The sequence below is a fragment of the Emys orbicularis genome, chromosome 1 (genome assembly GCF_028017835.1).
Source record: "Emys orbicularis isolate rEmyOrb1 chromosome 1, rEmyOrb1.hap1, whole genome shotgun sequence".
Lineage (NCBI taxonomy): Eukaryota > Metazoa > Chordata > Testudines > Emydidae > Emys > Emys orbicularis.
Genome location: NC_088683.1, coordinates 372322471 through 372340733, shown reverse-complemented (window position 1 = coordinate 372340733; position 18263 = coordinate 372322471). Strand labels below are relative to the sequence as shown.

The window sequence follows — 18263 nt, the reverse complement described above, 5'->3', positions numbered from 1 at the left end:
ACATCTTTTTTGAGATGGGGTGACCAGATCTGCACTCAGTTTTCAAGATATGGGCATTCCATGGATTTATAGAGGCAATATGATATTTTCTGTCTTATTATCTATTCCTTTCCTAATGATTCCTAACATTCTGTTAGCTTTTTTATTGCCATTGTACATTGCACAGATGTTTTCAGAGTACTATCCACAATGAAAAATATAATCCCGACTATATACACTTTTGTCGTACATATAGTCAGGATTATATTTTGCCTTGTGCATTACTTTGCATTTATCAACATTGAATTTCATCTGCCATTTTGTTGCCCAGTCCCCCAGTTTCGTGAGATCCCTTTGTCATTCTTCACAGTCTGCTTTGGACATAACTATTTTGATTAATTTTATATCATATCAAATTTTGCCACCTGACTATTTACTCCTTTCCCCAGATCATTTATGGCTATGTAGAATAGGACTGGTCCTAGTACAGATCCCTGGGGGACACCACTATTTACCACTCTCCATTCTCACCAATAATTCCTACCCTTTATTACCTATCTTTTAACAGAAGTGCCTGGCAATGCTTTCAGGATCATCTAACGAGCCTTACTTTAATTTAATGATAAGGCTTTTTTATCTTAATCATCCTGCCTCTGTTTATAAACAAACTCCCTGCCCCAAAGGCAGAAGCTGGGAGCAGCACAGAACTCATCACAGTCCGCACTCAGGCTGTGCTGCAGATAGGAGCTCCATCTGGAGCTAGGGCATGTGCTGTGAGCAGACCTCAGGTATGAAACTCAGGAGGGGCTAGAGGCCCACCATACTCCCTATATGGTGTCCCCCTCAAGCTGGGATACCTCTGCTCTGGGGCTGGGAGGAGAACTGCTGCTGCCTGACAAGGAGCTGGCCTGTGGGTAGGTGATGACCCCGGCTGAGTAGGGACTGGTGTGGATTAATGAATGCTCCAGGGTGGTGTGGACAATTATGAGCACTATGAACTCCACGTGCATTGTCCTGGAGTATATGCAGAGCCAGAACATGCCAAAGCAAAACCAGGCGAGGAGGTAATTGCAGCGATTGCAGTGATTGCAGTGCGGCGATGATAGTGATGAGGAAATTGAAATGGACATAGACCTCTCACAAAGTACGGGCCCCAGCAATGTGCAAATCATGGTGTTACTGGGGCAGGTTCATGACGTGGAATGCTGATTCTGGGCCCGGGAAACAAGCACAGACTGGTGGGACCGCATCGTGTTGCAGGTGTGGGATGATTCCCAGTGGCTGCGAAACTTTCGCATGCGTAAGGGCAATTTCATGGAACTTTGTGATTTGCTTTCCCCTGCCCTGAAGCGCCAGAATACCAGGATGAGAGCATCCCTCACAGTTGAGAAGTGAGTGGCGATAGCCCTGTGGAAGCTTGCAATGCCAGACAGCTACTGGTCAGTCAGGAATCAATTTGGAGTGGGCAAATCTACTGTGGGGGCTGCTGTGATCCAAGTAGCCAACGCAATCAAAGAGCTGCTGATATCAAGGGGAGTGACTCTGGGAAACATGAAGGTCATAGTGGATGGCTTTGTTGCAATGGGATTCCCAAACTGTGGTGGGGCGATAGACGGAACCCATATCCCTATCTTGTCACTGGAGCACCAAGCCACCGAGTACATAAACCGCAAGGGGTACTTTTCAATGCTGCTGCAAGCCCTGGTGGATCACAAGGGATGTTTCACTAACATCAACATGGGATGGCCGGGAAAGGTACATGATTCATAGATTCATAGATTCATAGATTCTAGGACTGGAAGGGACCTCGAGAGGTCATCAAGTCCAGTCCCCTGCCCGCATGGCAGGACCAAATACTGTCTAGACCATCCCTGATAGACATTTATCTAACCTACTCTTAAATATCTCCAGAGATGGAGATTCCACAACCTCCCTAGGCAATTTATTCCAGTGTTTAACCACCCTGACAGTTAGGAACTTTTTCCTAATGTCCAACCTAGACCTCCCTTGCTCGCGTCTTCAGGAACGCCGGTCTGTTTCAAAAGCTGGAGGAAGGGACTTTCTTTCCGGACCAGAAAATAACCGTTGGGGATGTTGAAATGCCTATCATTATCCTTGCGGACCCAGCCTACCCCTTAATGCCATGGCTCATGAAGCCATACACAGGCAGCCTGGACAGTAGTCAGGACCTGTTCAACTATAGGCTGAGCAAGTGCCGAATGGTGGTAGAATGTGCATTTGGACGTTTAAAAGCGTGCTGGCGCAGTTTACTGACTCGGATAGACCTCAGCGAAGCCAATATTCCAATTGTTATTGCTGCTTGCTGTGCGCTCCACAATATCTGTGAGAGTAAGGGGGAGACATTTATGGTGGGGTGGGACGTTGAGGCAAATCACCTGGTCACTGATTACGCGCAGCCAGACACCAGGGCGGTTAGAAGAGTACAGCAGGGCGCGGTGCGCATCAGAGAAACTTTGAAAACCAGTTTTGTGACTGTCCAGGCTACGGTGTGAAACTTCTGTTTGTTTCTCCTTGATGGACCCTCCCCCCCACAGTTCACTCTACTTCCCTGTAAACTAACCACCCTCCCCTCCCACCTTCGAGCACCGCTTGCAGAGGCAATAAAGTCATTGTTACTTCACATTCATTTATTCTTTATTAATTCATCACACAACTAGGGGGATAACTGCCAAGGTAGCCCGGGAGGGGTGGGGGAGGAGGGAAGGAAAAGGACACACTGCACTTTAAAACTTTACAACTTTAACACTTATTGAAGGCCAGCCTTCTGATGCTTGGGCAATCATCTGGGGTGGAGTGGCGGGTGGCCGGAGGCCCCCCCACCGCGTTCTTGGGCATCTGGGTGAGGAGGCTATGGAACTTGGGGAGGAGGGCTGTTGGTTACACAGGGGCTGTAGCGGCGGTCTCTGCTCCTGCTGCCTTTCCTGCAGCTCAACCATACGCTGGAGCATATTAGCTTGATGCTCCAGCAGCCGGAGCATCGACTCTTGCCTTCTGTCAGCAAGCTGACGCCACCTATCCCCTTCAGCCCGCCACTTGCGCTTTTCAGCCTGTGATTCAGCCCACCACGTCTCCTCTCGTTCTTATTGTGCTTTTTTGCACTCTGACATTGTCTGCCTCCACGCCTTCTGCTGTGCTCTGTCAGTGTGGGAGGACATCTGGAGCTCCGAGAACATATCATCCCGAGTCCACCGTTTTCTCCTTCTAATCTTCACTAGCCTCTGCGAAGGAGAAACATTTGCAGCTGGTGGAGGAGAAGGGAGAGGTGGTTAAAAAAAGACACATTTTAGAGAACAATGGGTACACTCTTTCACGTTAAATTTTGCTGTTCACATTACACAGCACATGTGCTTTCGTTACAAGGTCGCATTTTTCCTTTTATATTGAGGGCCTGCCAGTTTGGTGCAAGAGATCATTCACGCAGTGCCAGGCAACAGAATTCGGCTTGCAGGTAGCCATGGTAAGCCACAGTCTTTTGGCTTTTTTAACCTACATAACATGTGGGAATGGTTTCAAACAGCAGCACCCTCATTTCCCATACCAAGCACCCGTTGGGTTGGCCATTTAAAATGGGTTTGCAATGTAAAAGGAGGGGCTGCGGTTTCCGGGTTAACATGCAGCACAAACCCAACTACCTCCCCCCCACACACACACAATTCTCTGGGATGAGCACTTCACCCCTCCCCCCCCACCGCGTGGCTAACAGCGGGGAACATTTCTGTTCAGCAGAGCAGGAACGGGAACCTCTGAATGTCCCCTTAATAAAATCACCCCATTTCAACCAGGTGGCCGTGAATGATATCACTCTCCAGAGGATAACAAAGAGAGATAAGGAATGGATGTTGTCTGCATGCCAGCAAACACCGGGACCATACGCTGCCATGCTTTGTTATGCAATGATTCCAGACTACGTGCTACTGGCCTGGCGTGGTAAAGTGTCCTACCATGGTGGACGGGATAAGGCAGCCCTCCCCAGAAACCTTTTGCAAAGGCTTTGGGAGTACATGAAGGAGAGTTTTCTGGAGATGTCCCTGGAGGATTTCCGCTCCATTCCCATACACGTTAACAGACTTTTCCAGTAGCTGTACTGGCCGCGATTGCCAGGGCAAATTAATCATTAATCATTAAACACGCTTGCTTTTAAACCATGTGTAATATTTACAAAGGTACACTCACCAGAGGTCCCTTGTGTGCCCTCAGGGTCTGGGAGCACGCCTTGGGTGAGTTCGGGGGTTACTGGTTCCAGGTCCAGGGTGATAAACATATCCTGGCTGTTGGGGAAACCGGTTTCTCCGCTTCCTTGCTGTGAGCTATCTTCATTGTCTTCATCATCATCTTCCTTGTACCCTGAACCCACTTCCTGTTGCGTAATTCTCCATTGATGGAGTCAAAGCACAGGGTTGGGGTAGTGGTGGCTGCACCCCCTAGCATGGCATGCAGCTCCACGTAGAAGCGGCATGTTTGCGGCTCTGCCCCGGACCTTCTGTTTGCCTCTCTGGCTTTGTGGTAGGCTTGCCGTAGCTCCTTAATTTTCACGCGGCACTGCTGTGCATCCCTGTTATGGCCTCTGTCCTTCATGGCCTTTGAGACTTTTTCTAATATTTTGCCATTTTGTTTACTGCTACGGAGTTCAGCTAGCACTGATTCATCTCCCCATATGGCGAGCAGATCCCGTACCTCCCGTTCTGTCCATGCTGGAGCTCTTTTGCGATCCAGGGACTCCATCATGGTTACCTGTGCTGATGAGCTCTGCGTGGTCACCTGTGCTCTCCATGCTGAGCAAACAGGAAATGAAATTCAAAAGTTCGCGGGGCTTTTCCTGTCTAGCTGGTCAGTGCATCTGAGTTGAGAGTGCTGTCCAGAGCGGTCACAATGAAGCACTGTGGGATAGCTCCCGGAGGCCAATAACGTCGAATTCCGTCCACACTACCCCAAATCCGACCCGCAAAGGCTGATTTCAGCACTAATCCCCTCATCGGAGGTGGAGTAAAGAAACCGGTTTAAAGGGCCCTTTAAGTCGAAAGAAAGGGCTTTGTCGTGTGGACGTGTCCAGGCTTAATTCGATTTAACGCTGCTAAATTCGACCTAAACTCGTAGTGTAGACCAGGCCTCTATGTGAAATTGGCCAATTCATGTTTTCTGGTGCCTCAGTTTACCTATCTGTATAATGGGGATATGTTCATAGTGACTTTCCTTTGCTAGGTGTTTTGAAGATCCTTCACTGAAAATGTCCATTTCTCTACTCAGTCATCTTTGTCCAGTTCTGTCTGTCTAGTATCTATCCATCCATACATCCTGGGCATTTACAGGGTATCAGACCCTGTGGAGATCTCGGCATTATCCCTAGTTTTCTTCCTAATCGACTATAATTTTTACATATACACAAATGCACAGAGCAGCCAATTCCTCTCTGACTCAGGGGAGCACCCAAGAGATCTCATCTCCCTTTGGGAAGGTCCCTTAATTACTGTTTACTCCTAAAGCTGGATAAATAGCACAGAAGCACAGACAGACTTCACTCCAGCCTGTTTACATCCAGATGCGGTTTCTCTGGTAGACACTGAGCGAACCCACTGGGATTGCACAGAGCTCTATTACAAATGCTGCAGACCTCTGTGTCACTCTCGGCGTGGGATGCTGCTGCAGATGCTGGGCTGAGAGAGGTGTGGGACACGGCTACCTGAGGGGGATTCCCAGGGAAGATGCTTCCATCTCAGAATTCATAGGTATCTATCTCTGGCTGAGGAGCTCACCTGCTCGACAAACCCAGTGCAAGGTGAGCATGATGGGATAGAGAATAGATCTGGTGTCCTTTCTGCTTGGCACAACCACTAAACATCCCAGGGCCCTTGCCACAGGGGATGGGTTTGCTCCAGTATCACTGGCCAAAATTTTCTTCTTTTCTGTGCGACCCCTGCCACCCAGGTTGATGGGCTCCAGCCCCATGGTGGCTGAATTTCAGTGGCACAGAGGATTCTTCAGGATGAAAGGTGTTAGTATGTGGACAAGACAAGGCCAAATTATGAGTCCATCACCCCTGATTTGCTTAGTCCCCAATGAGGCAAATCTCCACTTGGAGTGAGAACCGAATAAAGACCTCAGGAGCCAGCTGTGTGTTAATGCACAGACAGTGTCCCCTCCTGCTCTTGCATCTCATGGCTCTGGCTGTTAATGGGGGGTGTGGGGAGGAGGGAGCCGTTATCTGACTTTTTTCTGCTGGAAAGTAAGGAGGTGTTACGGCTCCTCACCGGAACAATTCTACGAATTTTTCAACATGGCCAAGGCATAGAATCAGAGGACTGGAAGGACCTTGAAATGTCAGCTAGGCAGGAGGGGCGTGGGGAGTGGGCACAGAATCACAGCAGTGTAGGACCAGAGGGACTCAAGAAGTCGTCTAGTTCAGTCCCCTGAACTCATGACAGGACATTATCTAGACCATCCCTGACAGGTGTTTGTCTAACCTGCTCTAAAAAGTCTTCAATGATGGAGATTCCACAACCTCCCTGGGCAATTTATTCCTAGTGTCCAACCTAAACCTCCCTTGCTGCAATTTAAGCTCATTGCTTCTTGTCCTATCCTTAGAGGTTAAGAAAAACAATTCTTCTCCCTCCTGCTTGTAACAAACTTTTATATGCTTGAAAACTGTTATCATGTCCCCTCTCAGCCTTCTCTCTTCCAGACTACACAAAGCCAAATTTTTCAATCTTCCCTCATAGGTCAGGTTTTCTAGAAATTTAATAATTTTTGTTGCTCCTCCCTGGACTTTGTCCAATTTGTCCACATCTTTCCTGAAATGTGGCACCCAGAACTGGACACAGTACTCCAGCTGTGGCCTAACCAGCACTGAGTAGAAGAACACTATCACCTCCTGTGACTTGCATGCTATGCCTCTCTTAAGGCAACACAAAACTGGATTTGCTTTTTTGCAATAGCAAAAAAATCCACACCCTGGAGAGATGTCAGTGTATCAACCTTAACCCGGTGTAGACAGCATGAGGTCAATGGAAAAACTCTTCCATCGACCTAGCTACCACCTTTCAAGGAGGTGGATTACCTATGCTGATCAGAGAACCCCTGCTGTCGGTATAAGTAGTGTCTACACAGAAGTGCTATGGCAGCACTGTTGTAGCATTTGAAATGTAGGCAAGCCCTCAAGCAGATCTTACAGTAAAGGATCCAGTCTGGATCTGCAGATATGGGGAGTTGGAGAATCCACCACTTCCCTTTGCAGTTTGTCCCAACGATTGATCAGCATCACTGCTAAATATTTGGCCCTTATTTCCAACTGGAATTTGTCCGGTTTCAACTTCCAGCCATTGGGTCTTTCTCTGTCTTTCTCCGCTAGATTACAGAGCCTATTACCCATGGTTTTCCCCCCATGAAAGTCTCTACTTGATCATCTTTTTTATAAGATAAATAGATGAAGCTCTTTAAGTCTCTCTCTGTCAGACATTTTCTCCAGTCTCCAATCATTTTTGTGGCTCTTTTTTGCACCCTCTCCAATTTTTCTACATCCTTTTTGAAATGTGGACCCCAGAACTGGATGCAGTTGGTTTCACCAACGCCAGGTGCAGAGGTAAAATCCTTCCCCTGCTCCAACTCACCACTCCCCTGTTTATGCATCCAAGGATCACATCAGCGCTTTTGGCCACAGCATCGCAATGGGAGCTCACAATTAGTTGAGTGTCCACAATGACCCCTGTCAAGGCTGTATCCCTACTTTGAACTTTAGGGTACAAATGTAGGGGCCTGCATGAAAACTTCTAAGCTTATCTACCAGCTTAGCTCTGGTCCGCTGCCACCATCTTAAGAATTCCCTCCCTGGGAAGCCTTGAGAAACCTTTCACCAATTCCCTGGTGAATACAGATCCAAACTCCTTGGATTTTAAACAAGGAGAAATTGACCCTTCCCCCCTCCTTCCTTTCACCAACTCCTGGTGAATACAGATCCAAACCCCCTTTGGATCTTAAAACAAGGAGAAATCAATCAGGTTTTAAAAAAGAAGGCTTTTAATTAAAGCAAAAGGTAAAAATCATCTCTGCAAAATCAGTATGGAAAATAACTTTACAGGGTAATCAAACTTAAAGAGCTCAGAGGAATCCCCTCTGTCTTAGGTTCAAAGTATAGCAAACAAGATAAGCACTTTAGTAAAAGGTACATTTACAAGTTGAGAAAACAAAGTAAATCTAAGACGCCTTGCCTGGCTTTTACTTACAATTTTGAAATAAGAGAGACTTGTTTAGAAAGATGGGGAGAACCTGGATTGATGTCTGGTCCCTCTCAGTCCCAAGAGCGAACAACCCCTTAAACAAAGGACACACACAAAAGCCTTTCCCCCCCCAAGATTTGAAAGTATCTTGTCCCCTTATTGGTCCTTGGGGTCAGGTGTCAGCCAGGTTACCCGAGCTTCTTAACCCTTTACAGGTAAAAGGATTTGGAGTCTCTGGCTAGGAGGGATTCCATAGCACTGTACACAGGAGAGCTGTCACCCTTCCCTTTATAGTTATGACAACCCCTGTTATAAACATGCAGCATAAAATTCCTTCTTAACCCTTTACAGGTAAGTATTGTTAGTTTTTATATAATCAGTAGTATATGTAGCGGTGCATGTGTCTTATTAATTTTGTTTTCTCCTAAAGCTCCAGGAAGAAATCACAGCCAGTGGAGAGCAGGCTGTCCAGCACCGTCTGTGATTTGTGGTGTGTGTCATAAACATACAGCTAAGGGTAGCATAAAATCCCTCCTTACCTGTAATGGGTTAAGAAGCTCAGATAACCTGGTTGACACCTGACCAAAAGGACCAATAAGGGGAGAAAATACTTTCAAATCTGTGGGGGAAGGTTTTTGTTTGTGTCTTTGTTTTTGTTCTCTCGGAGTCAGCAAGGAACCAGGGCAGGGAAAATACATCTCCCTAAGCCATATCTGAACTAAGCATCTACTATTGCAGAAATAGTATATAATAGCAAAGAAATGCGTTAGATTATCTTTTGTTGTAGCTTGTAAATTTTCCCTGTGCTAAGAGGGAAGTTTATCCCTGTTTTTGTAACTTTAACGTTTTGCCTAGAGGGGAAATCCTCTGTGTTTGGAATCTTTTTGTTACCCTGTAAAGTTATTTTCCATCTTAATTTTACAGAGGTGATTCTTTTATCTTTTTCTAAATAAACTTCTTTTAAAAACCTAATTGTTTTCCAGTGTCCTAAAGACCCAGGGGTTTGATCTGTGCTCACTTTGTAACCAGTTGGTGAGGATATTATTCTCAAGCCTCCCCAGGAAAAGGGGTGTAGGGGTTTGTGGGGATATTTGGGGAAGGTAGGGCTCCAAGTGGCCCTCCCTGAATGTTTGTTTAAATCACTTGGTGGTGGCAGCAATACTAAGGGCAAGAAAAATATTTGTGCCTTGGGGAAGTTTTTAACCTAAGCTGGTAAAAATAAGCTTAGGGGGTCTTTCATGCGGGTCCGCACATCTTCACCCTAAAGTTTAGAGTGGGGAGGAAACCCTAACAACCCCTAAATCCTTTTGCTTTAGTCTGTGGGTTGGGTTTGCATTCCCTGTTCCAAAGGGATAACTTTGCATTTGACTATATTAAAACCATTTTGTTTGCATGGGCCCAGCTCACCAAATGGTCCAGATCAATCAGTATGCCTGCCCTCACCTCCTCGTTCTAACCACTCTGCAGTCTTTTGGTCATTTGCAAATTTTATCTGCAGTGATTTTCTATTTCCTTCCACATCATTGATGAAAATATTGAATAGCATCGGGCCTAGAACTGATCCTTGCAGAACCCCACTAGAAACACTCCAATTCGCTGACAATGGCCCATTGACAACTGTTTTCTGACATCTATCAGTTAGCCAGTTTTTAGTCCTGTATGCCTGACTCATATTGAATAGTGTTCATTTATTATCTGAATGTTTTCCCCAACTAAATCAAATGCCACAGAGAAATCAAAGTCTATTACATCTGTGTGGTTCCCTTGATCAACCAAACGTGTTCTCTCATTACAGGATGAAATCGTGTTTATTTGACAAGACCTGTTTTTCATAAATCATATTGTTGACTGGCATTAATTATATTCCTAGACTTTTTTTTGAACAAATCCCATACAGCTTTTCCATTGTTTCCTAACCTTGTCATATCATTTTTTAAACTTTCCCTTTATTTTTTTGAATATTTTCTGTTTAACACACAACTGTCCTGTATTTGCCTTTGTTTTTTGTCTCTGTTGCTGCCTGATTGCATACTTCCACTTCTGAAGGAGATGTGTGGTTGATCAGTCAATTCGTAGCTCTGGTGTTTGTAACTCTAAGGTTCTACTGTAGATGCTGTTTAACATCCTCCTTGACTGCTAATAGACTGTAAAGTATTCCATCACCTATATGATATGAGTACCTCATACTTCTTCTTTCTAAATGCAGAAGAAAAATATTTCATGAATACATCTACCTTTTCTACAACATTAACAAGTTTCCTTTCTCCCTTAGGAATTGGCATAAACCTTTTCTAGGATTTCTTTTGTTCTTAATATACTTAAATTACCTCCTTTTTGTGATCCTTAGCCATCCCAAGCATGGATTTACCCTGATATCTTTTACGTCCCTTATCAATTTTCATAACTTCCAATTTGTATTGCTTGATATCTACATTCCCTTTCTCCATTTGTTATATATTGCTATTCCCTCCCTAATTGCTGTCTTCACTTTGCCACTGAACCTGGCTTTGAGCCAAAATTGTCCACATTCTTGACTGTGAAATAGTGGGTTTTTAGCTATCTAATAATCTCTTCTTAAAGAACTCCCAATTTTCATTCCTATTTTTATGTCTAAATTTTTCCTCCCAATCAGTTTTGCTGATAATTTGCTTCAGCTTTGGGGAATTAGCCCTCTTGAAGCACTAAGTGTCTATAGATATTACTGGTTAGCAACTGTTCTCTCTTTGTCCATTTGAATGTAATCAGTTTCATTTTTTTATTTTGTTCTCCTCCATCATATGCCCCCTTCTTTTTCTCTTCTCTAAACTAAACAGTCCAGATATACAGAAATTATTGATGCATGAAGCACCATAAAATATGGAATTGGCATTAGTAGGGTCAGTTGTTCATAATTCATTTCTCTGAATAATGAAAATGTCATTTTTCAGTTTCTGAAGAGCAACCAATCTGCTTCACCCATGAGAACTGCCTCCAGTAGTGCATGTAGTGTCTCATATTAACATTGTCTCTCCATCCAGGCATTTGTACTGCGACCATCACCCTAGACCCTGGGCACATATACGAAGTAAGGGGAACGTATGGTACATGCAGGAGACACCGTTCTGCCTCAGAGTTGGATACCTTCTCCCCTACTCCATGTCAGATTCCAACAAAACTGATTTCACCAACCCCTCCACCTTCATCCTGCTGGGCATTCCTGGCCTGGAGGCAGCCCATGTCTGGATCTCCATCCCCTTCTGCGCCATGTACGCAATAGCCATCTTGGGGAACTTCACCATCCTCTTCATTGTGAAGATGGAGCCGAGCCTCCATGGGCCCATGTACTATTTCCTCTGCATGCTGGCCATCACTGACCTGGGCCTGTCAATGTCTACCCTGCCCAAAATGCTGAGCATCTTCTGGTTCAATTCCAGGGAGATCAATTTCAGTGCCTGCCTCACCCAGATGTACTTCATTCACTGTGTCTCAGTGATGGACTCTGGGATCTTGGTGGCCATGGCTTTGGATCGCTACGTGGCCATCTGTGATCCCCTGAGACATTCCACCATCCTGACAAACCCTGTGGTGGCCAAGATCGGCCTGGCTGTGGTGCTGCGTGGGGGCTTGCTCATACTGCCCTATCCCTTCCTGGCCAGACAGTGGCCATATTGCAGAACCAACATCATCCCCCACACGTACTGTGAGCACATGGCCGTGGTTCAACTTGCCTGTGCCGACATCCGCATCAGTAGTTACTATGGCCTCTCTGTGATATTCTTGTTGACTGGTCTCGATGTGTTTTCTATTGCTGTATCCTATATCCAGATCCTCAGGGCCATCTTCAGCCTCCCCACAAAGGACGCCCGGCTCAAGACTTTTGGGACCTGCGGCTCCCACCTCTGTGTCATCTTAGCCTCTTACATCCCAGGTCTCTTCTCCTTCCTCACACACCGGTTTGGTCACAATGTGCCCCTGCACTTCCACATTCTCATTGCCAACATGTACCTCCTGGTGCCCCCGATGCTAAACCCCATCATCTACGGGGTGAGGACCAAACAGATCCGGGACAGGCTGCTCCGGCTCTATAAAGGGACCTAAATTTTTCTCCTGGTGCTCTGGCTCTCAGACCGGGCTCTGTGCAGAGCTGGCTGGTGACATAGTGCTGGGCCCTCTTCCCTGAATCACTGACTGGACTATCAAAGTGACAATAAAACCTTTCCTGGCCTTGCTGTGTGTGTCAGCATGACAAACAGGGGACTTGATCTGTGTACAACCCAGAGGGTTGCCACCTTTCTAATTGCTGGTAACTGAACCCCTGAGGCCCTGCACTGTGCCCCACCTCTTCCCCCAAAGACCCATCCCCCATCCCACCTATTTCCTCGAGGCCCAGCCCCCTTCTCCACTTCTTGTCCCACAGCCCTGCCCCTGTTGCTTGCTCCTCTGCTCCCCTCCCTGTCACTTGATGGATCATCTCCATGTTCCTCCCCCCAACCTGTGCTCCCTGTGCTCCGGGGATGGGATGGGAGCTGCTGCAGCCTGACAAGCAGCCTGCCTGCTGGTAGGAGGCAGCCTGGTTGAGCAGGGGCTGCCATGAGTTAATGACCCGACGCCTCCCCATGACCTGAAGTAACTGGACACGGCCAGTCCCCTTTTAGACCAGACTTTCTGGTTGAAAAACGGGTACCTGGCAACTCTAAATGGCAGCTGGACACAGAAGCCAAAAACCCGACTGTCTGGGTAAAACCCAGGTGCGTAGAAAGCCTATTAACTCCTGTTTGATTGTATGAACAATCTGTATCCTTATGTCTTTGGGCTTTTCCTGTACTCCTCCCTCACTCTTTTCATGCTAAGATGCAGGAGGCTGGGGTGGAGGCATCTGTCTATAAATACATTGGTCATTAAAGACTGTCAGAATCTATCGAGATCTTGCCAGGAGAGAAGAAAGGAGTAACTGGATTCTAGATAAAACCGGGTTTCTCCAGCTTTTCTGCAGAGGGGTGGCCATGGAAGGAATGGAACCTCCCCAGAAGAGAGAATAGAGAGAGGAGGTGTTGGCCCAGATCTTCAAAAACACAGAGAGAAGCTGGGGCACAAGGATGGCAGAGGGGACTCTTTGGTTGCAGGGCTATGGCTGCAGCAAAGAATCAGACTCCAGCAGCAGGAGTAGCCATAAGCTGCAGGAGGTGGCCTCTGGACACCCTGGAGGGCTCAGACCAAATCCCAAAGATGCTCCAGGGCAATGAAGACACAGAGACAGGTGTGCAGGTGTTGTATTGTGTTTACCGGGATCTCGGGATCTCTTGTGGTGTCTAAAATAGAGGAATTGTTTTAGCAACCCCTTTTGCAAGGCCTTGGTCTGTTTGCTTTAATGATCCTGTGCCCTGAAAGACCGAAACTGGAAACTGAGTGTGTTCAAGGGGAAGCTGTGGTAAGGGTGCGCTGAAGCAATAGGAGAATCTGGAGGAGCCAGGCTGAAACTAGTCTCAGGGCCCTGGTGCCTAGCATGCAGGTCCTCAGTTGCAGAGGGAGGCATTAGAATGGAAGCAGCACCCTGAGAGTGGGCCTAAAATCCCAGATCCAGAGGCAGGGACTGAACGCTGCTCTGACTCAAACGCACATGGATCCAGTGTGTAGGACCCAAACACAGCCACCTGGTGGGTGTCCAGCCACAGGAGCTTGAGCGGGTCTGTGATAGCAAACTTGGAGCTGCTACATGGATGCTAGAGGACGGGGAGTGCGGCTGGGAGGTGTCCACAAGATGTTCTCCACCCAAATGTGGCTCCTCTCCCATCAGTGATTCCCTGAGAGCTCTAGTTCCTAGACTAGTTCAGCCGGGCTGCCCTGCAGGAAATGTTTCCTGAACCAGGCAGTGCTGGTTTGGGGTCAGGGAGAGGATTTGTCTCCCTTAGAAAATGCTCCCCAGAGTGGAAGAGACAGGGAGTCCCTGTTCTAGTAGATTTCATCCCATCTCTCTTTCTCTCTCTCTATTTCCATGCATTTTGGTTCCTTTTCTCTCCTTTCCTTTCTAACTCCCCCCCACACACACACACACCTCCCTCTCTCTGCCACTTCTAATGTGCATCCCACCATAGGGTCCAGTTACAAACACTCAAGGGGCTGTTATGCCATCGACGTCAGTGGCAATTGCAGGTGTAGCACTGGGAATCGCTGCATCTGAGAGCTGATCTGACAGGCAATGAAGCAGGGCGCATTAGTCTGGTTATTAATCCTGGTTAAACAAAGTCGCTGGCCATCAGTATCAAGCAGCCTGCAGCTGCAAACTGCACCTAGCTGGTGGCAGCTTGATAGACAGGGCTGGAGGCTACTTGAAAGATGTGGGCACTTGTACAGCAGCAGCTGCTGCCCTGTTCCCTTCTGCAGCCTTTGTGGGGTTGCCGTGGCAGGAGGCTTGCTACAAAGCTGCAGATCTATAGAACAATGGGTACCCCAGCTCCCATGGATGGGAGCAATATGGGAGGGCTGAGGAAGGCTGAGGGGCTCTGGGATGACATATTCAATGCTGCTGGTCTCCAGCAACTGCTCCGTATGAAGGGGCAGCACAAGATCAGGAGTGAGGTTATATTGAACCCACAGCTGCCCTCATCAGTGCTGTGTTAGTTTTGGAAGCTTTCTTGCTGGGGACACATTACTAGACACAAAGAGCAGCAAATTGTGAAGTGAGTGTACCGAGGAATGCCACTATACGGCCAGCTATTACGTGGGCACCAAAAGCTTTGGTGGCACCACAAGATTGCTAGGGATGGATGTAAAATGAATAAACAACCCAACCACCTTAATCACTTTCCCAGAGCTCGGTTGGGGCAGCGCTCATTTTCCATGGAGGCTACGTTCCTTTGGGATTTGCCATGAAGATGATGATGATGACTGATGGGACAAATTGCTCCCCACATGCTCTGGCAAAAGATCTGTTGATCCAATAATGTGTGTGAGGCTGAGGTCTGACAAACAGAAAGCACAGATGACACTCACGGAACAAGGAAAGCGAGAGGGACATTTTGAGGGGGTCATGTATTTCTTTGCTCTGTATCTCGGATTGCTTTCCTCCTGTGGTACAGACTAGAATGCAGTCTTTTTCAGGACATGGATGAATGTCTTATATAAAAATACAAAATTAGATCTCAGAGAGCTCTAGTTCAACAGATATATTGCTGTGACACTCTGTACCCCCAAAGCAATACCCTGGCACCCCCGTATTCACCCCTATTATTTAATTGCAACAAATCGTGTCCAAAATATTTCATGTGAGGTGTCTATGGAAAAGTTATGGTTTGGTGAATATGATTATCCTATTGGTATGCATGTCTCAGTTTTTGTATCTGAAGTTATGAATATTGACTATGTACCTGTATTTCAAATGTGTTTCCTCCTGTGGTAACTCCCACACGGTAGTTTACATCTAGTCTAGCCAGCACATTGTGAATGGACTATTCAAGTTGACGGCCCCTCAGTGAACACAATGTGCCATGGAAATGTGACTCACTGATTCATGCAAGGGCATGTGACCAGCTTATGTGACACTGCACTCCATCTTGTGCCTGTACTTTCCCATTAACTGTGCTGGGGGCTTTGTTTGGGAAAATGATGTTCCCTCCACATGGCAGAATCTATGAAAGGGGGAAGTGACATCAACAATTGGCTTCACTCCCCCCACAACTGAACACCTGAAAACGCAGCTGGAGGAAAAAGACTTTGACTGGGGAGGTGGTCCCAGGCTGGAAATGAGAAATCCCGGCCTGCATATGGAACATTGGTGAACTATTTGTGCTATGAGGGTGAGACACTGCCTGATTCAAATCCAGTCTAGTTTATAGAACTCAGATTGCAATGTTGCTTTATTTGTTAGGTAATCTACTTTGATCTGCACACTAATTACTTATAACCACTTAAAATCTATCTTTCCTTACATAATAAATCTCTTTTATATTTCAACCTAAAACATGGATTGTTGCAAGTGTAAAGGGAAAAATCTGCCCAGCAACAGGGGCTCGTTCATTGTCCTCTCCACATTGAGGGATGGGCAGACTGGGTAATAAAATGACACTGGTCAGGCTTCTGACCAGGGCAAGACAGTACAGCTCTGGTGTCCTAGGCTGGGGAGCTGGCTGGAGCCTCTCTATTGTTGGTTCATGAGTGGCTGGCGAAAGCATTCATGTAACTGGAGCTGGGTGTGTCCCTGCCTGTGAATGTTTGTGTGAGTGCAGGAGCTGGAGGGGTTTGCAGCTTGTCACATTATCACAGTGTGAGAGGGGGCACAGATTGGTATGTCAGAGGGCTCAGCAGTACCCCAATTCCAGGTTGCACCCTGGGGAAGGCTGTCACAGTGGAGCTGCAAGCAGGGTGAAATGCACAGCTCATTGTTCTGAGTGAGATTTGCACTTTCTACACTGATGTAGAGATTTTAAGCAACATGTTAAGTGTTGTGGCTGGAGATCAGTCAAAAAGGATACCACTTTGTTATTTTCTATTTGCTTATTTCGGGAAAGGGAAGTAGGGACAGAAAAGCATAAAAATGAGCGAAAGCAACAAAACAATTGCAAAATTGTGTCTGTTCCAATTGCAGGCAGCAGAAAAAGAAAAAGACCATGTGAGAATTTTGGAGCTAAAGCAGGTAGAGGCTTCCAGAGAGAAGGTGAACAGAGAAAAGCTATTGAACTAAATGAAAAAAAAATATTTAGGTGGGGTTGGTCCTGCTTTGAGGAGGGGGTTGAACTAGATGACCTCTGTGAACCCTGGTGGGTGGAGCCAGGCCATGCTTGCCCCTCCCACCAGAAGTCAGAGGGTGGAACAGGAAGTATAAAGGGCGGGTCCTGGGACTCATTTAGGCTGCAGCCACCGAAGGAGACAGACGCCTCCTGCCCTCTCCTGAGCTGGGAGACTGCAGTGGATCCCACAGAGATGGCCAGAGCTGCTGGAGCACCCCCTGACCAAGGCACTGAGGGGCTGCTGGGACTGCCTCTGGCCTTCTACTCAGATGAACCCCTATGGATCCAGGTACCCACCTATGGGAGGGTAGACAGAGGCCTGGGGCAGCTGACACTAGTCTGGCTGTGTTGTAGCCAGAGACCCCATCAGAGTGTTTCAGCTGGATTCCCAGCTGATCCAGGAGCAGAATTCTCCACCACTGTTAGGACTGGGACATGGTGGAGCTAGGAAGACCTGTGTCCCCGTACCCCTGCCACTGCACCCCTAGTGTCCTAGTCCCCCCTCTCTAGGCCAAAGAGCCTGCAACTGTCGACCATCCAACAGAGCTAGGACACCTGACACTCTTGCTGCTTGCCCCTGAGTACAGGCCTGAGCCTTTGAGTAGGGGGTGGGACTAGATGGCTCCTGAGGTCTCTTCCAATCCTGATATTCTATGAATGCTCCCCAGACCAGGCTCCCTCCTCCCCGCCCCCTGAACTCCCCTGGAGGGTGCAGAGCCCCCCCCATGAGCCCTCCCCACCCCACCCTGGCGGGTCCCTGCCCCGAGTCCACTCACTGGCTTTGCCATGCTTGGGCCGCTGCAGCAGTTCGGCAGGGAGGAGCCGCCTTTTGGAAGCACCAGAGAGCCAGAGCATTGGCTTGCGGTAGCAGCGAGCCCCAGCCATGGAGGAGCTGGTGCAGCGCAGGGGGGCAGTAGCCCTGCAAAAGTGGTGGTGTGGCTAGCGAGGAACAGCCATGCCCCCCACCTCTGCTGCCCAGGCTGCGGTTGGGCACCCCCCTTGGGGGCTCCTACAGGCTGCAGCAGATGCAGGACCCCCATGCACCCCCCGGCTGCCCCCTCGCAATGCTTAGACTCTGAGGCTCCCGGGCATGTGAGCCACCGCTGGGGCACAGGGCCCTGAGCCTCCTCCAGGAGGGGCAGTGGCGGCTCACATGCACGGGAGCCGCAGAACCCGAGCACGGTGAGGGGTAAGCCGGGGGGTTCGCCTGCCCAGGCTGCAACCCACCTGGCACCCCCCTGGGGGCTCCTGCAGTGGATGCATGCGGGCGGCAGTCCCTGTGCGCCTCCCGGCTCCCCCTGCCACGCTCGGGCTCTGCGGCTCCCGGGAGTGTGAGCCGCCACTGCCGCTGCCC

General features: G+C 48.0%; 1 protein-coding gene across 1 annotated transcript; it reads left to right on the top strand.

Moving 5' to 3' along the window:
• Nucleotides 1-11291: 11291 nt before the first annotated feature.
• LOC135895533 (olfactory receptor 52E8-like) lies at nt 11292-12284 on the top strand. Its single transcript, XM_065423649.1, has one exon. It carries the CDS (start codon nt 11292-11294, stop codon nt 12282-12284), a length of 993 nt encoding a protein of 330 aa, XP_065279721.1.
• The last annotated feature ends 5979 nt before the right edge of the window (nt 12285-18263 follow it).